At 44.0% G+C, this 9,769-nt stretch overlaps 1 protein-coding gene across 2 annotated transcripts in view; it reads left to right on the forward strand.

Annotated features, from left to right (window-relative positions):
- The window catches only part of EEPD1 (endonuclease/exonuclease/phosphatase family domain containing 1), a 137,311-nt gene that overhangs the window by 64,119 nt on the left and 63,423 nt on the right, over window positions 1–9,769 (forward strand). For both annotated transcript variants that reach the window (XM_075586620.1, XM_075586619.1), the window contains exon 2: window positions 4,063–4,114. In XM_075586620.1, coding sequence (XP_075442735.1) covers window positions 4,063–4,114 — 52 coding nt within the window. The remainder of the gene's footprint in view (window positions 1–4,062; window positions 4,115–9,769) is intronic.

The following is a 9,769-nucleotide window of genomic DNA, read 5'->3' on the forward strand; positions in this document are numbered from 1 at the left end:
TGTGTTTGTTTACTTTCCATCTGCATCCTGCTTTTCCTGTAGCTTTACTCCCTAATAGCATGGTGGCATAAATTAAGCCGTCCCACCCGCTTTTGTATTATCTGGATGGGAAGTGGAACCAGCGGGACCCCCGCACTGGAAACACGCTATATTCTGTCCCTGGAACCTGGAGGTTCTAGAGATACTTACTGGTAAAAGTAGCGCTTTCAGTCCCCTGCAGGGGAAACAAAATGGCAGTTTACATGTCCAGTGTCACACGGGCCAATAGGAACCGGCAATGCCGTCCACTGCGGTTTCCGATTGGTCCATCTGACGCAGGAGATTAAACAACCAGGAAGTACCAGCGCTACTGTTAACAGTAATCTTGGGAACTAAGGGGGTCCCCATAGCTGAAAATAACGTGTTTCATTTCCGGGTGCCCCCTTCTTCCCATTCTGGTAATTAAAAAGTTGGGTACCGCTGCTATGCAGGTGTAATCCCACATACTGGGCCAGTTAATATTATAGGGGCATCTGAATGGGAAGTGTTAGTTAATCAAGAAGTGTTAGTTAATCAAGTGTTGTCTTCTCCCTTATCCCACCCTGTCGTTATCAGAGAGCCAACACAGTTAAGGGGAGGTGGGCTCTGGCTGTACAAGCACTTGGTGATCACACAGTGACATCACACAAAAGGAAGCTGCCAGAGGTAAATCCAACCACTCACGTCAAACTAAAAAAATATACTTATAGGTGTCAGGTTTGTGTACAAATGGTATACATTACCCAGCTGAGATCCTAGGAGCAGGGCCGGTTGGTAATATTGGGTGGCTCGGTGCACGGCAGTGGTGCAGGGCCTCTTGCCTTCTCCTTCGTGATGTCCTCCTGCAGTGTTCATCATGGCGCCGCGACGGCATATGATGTTGCCATGACAATGGGACATCATGATGTCATGCAGCATCACGTTGTCCTGGCAACCCGACACCATTTCACGTCGCGGCGCTATGATGAGGGACACTGCAGGAAGACATCGCTAAGGGGAAGGTGAGACACAGACGTCCCGCGCTCTCCCCCCGGCAATCCGTTTAATAGTTGTGGGGAAGAGCACAGTAACTTTGTAACCGCGCGGCTTGGTGCAGTGGCACCGATGGCACCGCCATCACGCCGGCTCTGCCTAGGAGAGATTGCCTTTAAACATTGTGAGGTGTCGCGGTGGTCGAAGTGGCTTAAAAAAGGTGAGGTGATGTGCCTGATTTATTAAACACCGTTGCACTATTGAACTGTGTTTTCTGACCGGTTTCAGTGCTATTTTTGCTGTAAAAATAGTAAGGGGGCTGGGAGGAAGTTTTCTAAAGTAAATCCCCTTTTCTTTGAAAAGTGTAAGTTTGTAAATAAAAAAATAAGCGGTGCTGTGGGTGTATTTTGTTCACTGGTCTTTGGGGGATTGATATGTATTCATTGTATTTCACCTTTCCATCCCAGCATCCTCTTATTTCATATAATGCATCTGATCATAAATCCCACTTTGTTTTCTACGTTGCACTTATTTTTCGGCATCGTTTTCCCCCCCACCTTCAAAGCATCCATGTGTTGCCTAAATAAATAACATGCCTTTCAAGGAATGTCTTCCAGCAAAGAAGGCTTACCAGTCAGTGCGGGTTAGTGAAAGGTTATGTTAGGGCAAAACATTTTCCAATACCTCTTGGGGGGAAAAAAAGCTCTCAAGTTGATAGACATGACATAAAACATGTAGGCCATGTTCTACTTAACGGTGCTAAGCTGTGAAGCATCTGGTGGCTCATTCAAGAAAATGGACTGTGGGGTGCTTAAAGGCTTAGCATCATTTAGCAAGTATAGCTTTAGTATGTGAATTCCCTAGTCCAGTGGTTTCCAACCTTTTTTTGGATCAGGAACACTATAATTATATTTGGAAATTCTGACGAACCCAAAGCGCTTCTGAAATCGGATGCATCGTAAGGAACCCCAACCCTCTTTAATAGCGTGTCTGGGATCAGATACATTGTAAGGAACCCCAACCCTCTCTCATAGTGTCTGAGATCAGATACATTGTAAGGAACCCCAACCCTCTCTCATAGTGTCTGAGATCAGATACATTGTAAGGAACCCCAACCCTGTTAAATAGCGCATCTGAAATCAGATGCATTGTAAGGAACCCCAACCCTCTTTAATAGCGCGCCTGAGATCAGATGCATTGTAAGGAACTCCAACCCTCTCTAATAGCGCGTCTAAGATCAGATGCATTGTAAGGAACCCCAACCCTCTCTAATAGCACGTCTGAGATCAGATGCATTGTAAATTCTTCTGTATTTGCTACAAATTTCAAAGGAAATGAAAATTGCAGGAACATAAGGGTTCCTAGGCACATCGATTTGAAAAACACATATATACATATATTGTTAACTACACAGTATTTTTAAATATTTTTTTACAGTGTGGTTTTTAGTGCTAATAAAAAAAAAAGATATCTTATGCTATAAAACAGACCTTAAAATGGGCAATGGATTGATTCACTGAATGTTGCAATTTGAAGTATGCCTCCTGTTGTAGGCAGTAATTCAGAAATGAAATCACACTATTTAAATATTTCCCCCCACGCTAAACGGGGCTGCAGTAAAGTAGTTTTTTTTTTTTTAAGTAAAGGGGGTGGATATTTACAGTACATTGAGAATCTGAAAATTACTTTGAGGAACATTAGTCCTTTCAAGTAAAGTGCATTAACCCCTTGCAGTGCTGGAGGGAATAATGTATTAACATCCCCTGCCTCTAAATGGGATAACATTCCTACACTATAATACTGTACGTTTTCTGCATCATGGTCTCCCTCCTTTGGGCTAGAGTTTGATGTAACCGTAGCCCAACTTCACGGATCGTCAAACTTGGGACCTTCACGGCTGGCGAAATTGTAATAAATGTTTTCCAGCTGGCCAAAAGTAGCCAGTGTGAATTTCCCCCCAGAGATCCACATGATTCAGCAAATGTGGTGACTTAATTCTCTCCAGCTTCGACACACTTTTTACAACACTTGCGAACATTGCTGAAAGCATAAAAAAATAATACACCTGATTTGATACATTTTGTTCAAATGAAAAGCTCACTGAATTTGCATTTGGCTGAGTTTCTTTAAAGGAAATGTGCTTGTAATTTGGCAAAATGAAGTACTATAGGACTAGAATATCTTCACATATCTTTTGTTGCTGCACTCAATGCACTTTTGTCATATTGGCCTCTTCAAAATGGTGCTGTGCAGTTAATGATGACGTACATTTACTTGAATGGTACTCCATATATCGATAACAGTATACAAAGCCTTTTACTATAATTAATAAGATGCTGTAACTGGTTAGTTTGCCTGTCAGTATGTCTGTGTCTATCTTACAACCAGTGGCAGAGCTGGGACAGTAGTTGGGGGTCTGGCGGCTCCTGGAGGCCTACCTGGTCGCTCCCGGAAGTTGGGCCCGACCAAATGTCGGGCACAACTTCCGTGATCGGCCATCCGGCTGGGCCCTCCTATAATGGCTGGCCCCTCCTATAACAGCAGGGCCTTCCTATAATGACTAGGTCCTCCTGTAACGGCTGGACCCTCCTATAACGGCTGGGCCCTCCTATAAGGCTGGGTCCTCCTGTAACGGCTGGACCCTCCTATAACGGCTGGGCCCTCCTATAACGGCTGGGCCCTCCTACAATGGCTGGGCCCTCCTGTAACGGCTGGGCCCTCCTATAATGGCTGGGCCCTCCTATAACAGCTGTTGCCTGCTACTCTTCCTGCCATCCGCCAGCTCACCATCTAAACGGCCCAGATCGCCTACATTTTTAGGATTCATCCTTTGACGAAAATAGAGCAACGTAAATCATGCTCAGTCAAAAGATGGGACCTAAAAGGCTGATCTCGCTTGCTCATCATCAAAGTTTAGATCATCCCACTAGTTAATTCAGAGCTCTGCTGTTGTTTAGAAGCTGAAACCACAACGTCTAACTCTGGGTATTGTACAAGTTCACTATAAGTCAGATTTCAAGAGGTTTTCCCACTCAATAGTCGCTAGTAATATGTTTTTCTTTTCATCCTCAGCATCAAGCTGCTGGCTGTGCAGGAGCTGTCTGACAAGGATGCACTGGAGAAGGTAACTTCCTCTTCATTGGGTTCTAAAACAAGAAGTGGGTAATCATGTGTGATTCATACAAGTAATCTGGGCTATTTTGTGGGGGAACTGATTAAAGATGAGTGAACTTTTTGCACGCCTTAGCAAACCTTCCAAATGTCACCCTTTTTTTTTTTTGGTTCGGTGACAAAGTTTGCATAGATCCAAAAGTTTAACCCTAAAAAAGTCAATGGGCATGTTTGACTAATTTTGATTGCTTTTGAAGTTCGTTCGAACCTGTAAAAGAAAAATCTGTCATTCTGTTTTTTTGTTTACAATACACTGCTAGATACTATGGCCCAGGGGGCTCAGCTTAAGAACGCATGAAGGTGTGCTGAAGTTTAACACCCTTTAGTGAATTGGGCCCTATGACAGCAAAAAGCTAAAGCTGTTACCTACGTTACCTTCTGGTTTGTAAAGGGGGTATAGATGGGCGGCCCAATAGGAAGCTGCAACCGATGACGTTGCGGCCTCCCATTGGCCCGCAGGACCCGTGAGATTTGGCGGCCTTTAAAGGAGCAGACCTGTGCTAGAGTTACCAGCACAGTACAGCGGCAGCATTTCCCTGCCACTCACACGGCTTCCTTCCTTTCAGTTTATGCTTATCAATCAGTAGGAATTGTGACCACTGCTAATTCGCTGTAGGCTGTGATTTTCTCTAATGGACCAACATCAGAGTTCTTCATAGATGAAGTTATAGAGTACAGAGCTTTTCAAAAACTCAGGGGTTTCTTTCACGTACGGTCTAGGACATTTGGCCGCGACCAAGTGACCGCCAGCGTTTAGCCAACACTCCGCTGCCTCCAAGGTAAGTCCCTAACCTTAGCACTTACCCTAAAAAACCCTCATCTTAACCCCTAATAATAAGGCTACCCTAAAATCGTAATCCCTTGCCCTAAAACCCCATACCCTAACTGCTAAAACCCCTAAAGTTAACCCCCTAACCGCCGAAATCCCTAAAGTTAACCCCCTACCCTAAAACTTACTTTATCGGAGAAGTATCCCAGCAGCGGATGGTCCAGCAGCTGTGGAGGAGGGTCCCTCTGCAGCCAAATGACTTCTGGGACTTGTTCACAGTGAGACCCAATGTCCCATTCCGCTTCACGTGTAAACTATGAGATTTTGATATCTCAGTACACTATCATTTAATTTATGAAGAATTCTATTGTTGGTGGTCCCCTTAAAGGTATCATAACCTGCTTTGAATCTGCTTTTCTCGAGGACCAATACAGGTAATAGAACTTTGAACTTGACCACTGAACGGATGCTTCACCCTAATAGGTACGAGATCTGTGCGATTATTTAAGCATCTTACATTTCAAAGGAGGAAAAAAAAAATCAAACAGAAAATTGATCGTTATAAAGAGTATTTCGCTTTCCCGTGCTGCTCCTCCTCTAAAAAATATTTGAGCAGATGGTTTTTTTTGGCCAGTTGTGTGTTTGATAGAAGCGCGATGGGGACATGTGATTATGATTTTGAAATAGAAACTATGGCCAAAAAAACAGAATACTTGAAGACAACACAATCTGGAAATACCGGAAGGAAAGGAATGATTGGAAAATAGAATGTTTAATAGAACCAGCTCGTAAGGCTTGCTGCCAACTAATTTAACTCTTTAACACTTCATAGCTGCTGTTTATGTTTAGTCTTGTGTAGGAAAAATAGGCCTCGGCATATCAGGCTAAAGTCATTATGCAGACATCTGCAGAAATATGAACCTATCACGGCTCTCAGAAAAATATCTACCCAAGGTCACTCAACTGTTCTGGGACTAGAACTCAATTCATAGGCCAATATCTTGACCCCTTTGCTGTCAGAGGGGATAGCACACAGACTTGTTTGACAGCAAGGGGATTCATTAAAATATCTCATCTTGGGTCTCCCAATCAAGCACTCTTATAATAATAATAATAATAACAACTTTATTTCATGCAGCGCATTTCTCCCAATGGGACTCAAAGCGCTTCACAATTACAGTATACTGCGCGGTACGCAGCAAATAGGATTTTTTACAGACAGTCCCTGCCCGATGAGTTTACAATCTAGGTTTTTGGTCCATAAACATGTCCCAAAAGTTACAAATCAGGCAAAATGCTTGAGATTTGCTTGCCGCTACTTAGTGAGATCTCCTTATGGTGTTGCCAGAATGTTTCAGTCCAAAGAGGGTGTTCTGTATTTCTAAAACATTTAGCATACCAGAAAACCCATGGACCCTGAGTGCCTTGGGCCAACATCACAACAGCGTGATTGCTTTTGTAGAGATCATGTGGTTGCAACTGGCACCAAAATTTAATCTCCACTAGAAACAAGCAAGAAAAAAGACTATGTCCAATGTATCAAATGACCGAAAGAGCTTGTGTTTTATTGCTGATTTAAGGCTATCTGTTTAACAATCCCCAATTAGGAACTATTTGCAGAAATAATAGGTCAGTTGGGGAAACTGGTTGTTAAACAACAAAATATAATGGATGGAAATGCCTAAATCTGATTCCCACTTGGTAATATAAATGTGCCGTGTTGCCTTAAAATCTAGAATACGTGCAGGTTTTAGTTCTGCGTAGAGTTACCAGGTTTCATTGCTTTTCACTGCTGAATGAATAATTGAGACTTATTTAAATATTCATTTGTTGCCTGACTAAATACCTTTGTTGTGATTTGGTAGAGCTGAAAACTAAATCAACGTGGCGCTTCTTGATAAATGTTGAGCAGCCGTGAGGAAAGCAGATACTCAGTTTGAAATGTAACCTTTTCAGTGCCCTTGTGACATTCAGAGAGCACAGTAAGAGCCGGAACACACACACGACCCATGTGATGTTCTAAGAATGTTACGTGATTTGGGGCTTTTCTGGAGAGGATCACTGTAGTGGTCTTCAAGAGAGAGAGGAGACCATATCTTCTGTTCCAAGAAGCGGTGGGTTAAGAGCACATTTTTGAAGGGCTCATTGGGGACAGGTGACCTTGTGCTGTTGGTATGCAGGTGTAGCAAGGCTTAATGTCTTCTGTGCCACGGCCGGTAATGGTCACATGACCTCGATGGTCGCGGCACCAAAGCATTAATGCTGCAGGGGGTCATATTGAGAAGCATGGACCCCCCTGCAGCGCGTCCATGACAGACATTGTCCTCAGCACCGCAGACTTATGCTTGTTCATCCATGGAGCCGGGACAGGAAGTCTTACTACATCTGTACTGCAAACAGTCGGTAGCTGCTATTAATATATAATCCTTGAAACATAGCTATGGGGATATTATCAAGCTTTTATGTTGTTCATACAGTATTTACTTTTGGCGCATTTTATAGCCAAAACTTTGAGTCTCTTTCCTCAGGTATCAGCCTGGAAGTTGCTTTATGTCTCTGGTGAGGTTATTTCACATATATTTTGTCTCTACCAAATGTTGTGTGTATCTCTTTTTGTTATTTATAATCAGTATGTCATTCTTTGCTATTATTGCATTATGATAATCTATATAAAACTTAATTGAAATTCACTTTTTGACTTGATACTGATTTTTTGGTGACTCTAGCTCCACATTAATTTCCTAGTTGTATAGTTGAGGTGATGGGTGACACCGTCTGAGCATTGGAGACACATATATATATATATATATATATATATACATATATACATATATATATATATACAGTGTTCGACAAATCACCCAAAAATCTACTCGCCCAACCAAAAAATCTACTCGTCACCTAGTCCCGCCCCCAACCCCGCCCTAGTCCCGCCCCCAACCCCGCTTTAAAATAAAATATATAAATAAAATACATTTAATAAATTCCTAGTAAGAACAACATTAGTTTTTGACATAAATGAATTTATTGTATTACATTATACTACAATTAGGCCTTGTTACGTGTGTGTGTGTGTGTGTGTGTGTGTGTGTGTGTGTGTGTGTGTGTGTGTGTGTGTGTGTGTGTGTGTGTGTGTGTGTGTGTGTGTGTGTGTGTGTAAATGTCGGATCTAGAAATAAAAGCCAGATGTGAATGACTAGTTTCCTGAACCCCTTAACCAGTGTCTGGACATCCCCGCTTCATAATATCTAAAGCAGCAATCCCGCCTGGGATCTTACCTGATCCGCAGTCTCTCAATGTCCAGGTACCTCATTCCCGCAATGTTTTACATTGGAGGGGAGGTGTTCCCTACCTGTCTTCTGGGTTAGTGGGGGTACCGATGTCTTCCGTGTGAAGCTTGAGTCAGATCTGGAAGAAAGCAGTATAGGTTATTGCGGTGTAGTATAGGGCTGTTAAGATATAAAGGGTAAATAAGAGATCCAGAGTGTGAGAGAGAGAGACACAGAGAGAGACACAGAGAGAGACACAGAGAGAGAGTCAGAGACACAGAGAGAGACAGAGAGAGACAGAGAGAGACAGCGAGAGACAGAGAGAGACAGAGAGAGACAGAGAGAGACAGCGAGAGACAGAGAGTTACAGAGAGAGGGAGGGGTAGAGAGAGAGACACACACACAGAGAGAGAGACGCACACACAGAGACACACACACAGAGAGACACACACACACGGAGAGAGACAAACAGAGAGAGAGAGAGAGAGAGAGGTAGAGATAGATGAGACACACAGAGAAAGAGAGACACACAGAGAAAGAGAGACACACAGAGAAAGAGAGACACACAGAGAAAGAGAGACACACAGAGAAAGAGAGACACAGAACGAGAGAGAATGAGAGAGACACAGAGAGATAGAGAGAACACACACAGAGAGAATGAGAGACAAAGACAGAGAGGGCAGCAGAGAGAGGGCGACAGGGAGAGGGTGAGGGCGACAGGGAGAGAGTGACACAGGGAGAGGGAGACAGGGAAAGGGTGAGGGTGACACAGGGAGAGGGCGACAGGGAGAGGGTGAGGGCGACAGGGAGAGGGTGAGGGCGACAGGGAGAGGGTGACACAGGGAGAGGGCGACAGGGAAAGGGTGAGGTTGACACCGGCAGAGGGTGACACCGGGAGAGGGTGACACACACAAACACTCACAGACACACACAAACACTCACAGACACACACAAACACTCACAGACACTCACAGACACACACAGACACACACAAACACTCGCAGACACATACACTCACACACACTCAGACACTCACAGACTCAAACACACACAAACACTCACTCACAGACACACAAACACTCACTCACACAAACACTCACTCACACAAACACTCACTCACACAAACACTCACTCACACATACACTCACTGACACATACACTCACAGACACATACACTCACAGACACGTACACTCACAGACACATACACTCACAGACACACACTCACACACACAGATACACTCACACACAGATACACACACACACAGATACACACACACACAGATACACACACACAGACACACACACAGACACACATACAGACACTCACAGACACACACACACCCACAGACACAAACACACAGACACAAACACACACACACACACACACACACACACTCACAGACACACACAGACACACACAGACACACACACACCCACACTCACAGACACACAAATACACACACTCACACCCACCCACACTCAGACACACACTCACACACACCCACAGACATTCATTGGAAGGGAGGGGGCCTACCTGTTCCTCCAGGGCCTGCTTGTCCTCCACATGCT

Source organism: Ascaphus truei, chromosome 2 (genome assembly GCF_040206685.1).
Source record: "Ascaphus truei isolate aAscTru1 chromosome 2, aAscTru1.hap1, whole genome shotgun sequence".
Classification (NCBI taxonomy): domain Eukaryota; kingdom Metazoa; phylum Chordata; class Amphibia; order Anura; family Ascaphidae; genus Ascaphus; species Ascaphus truei.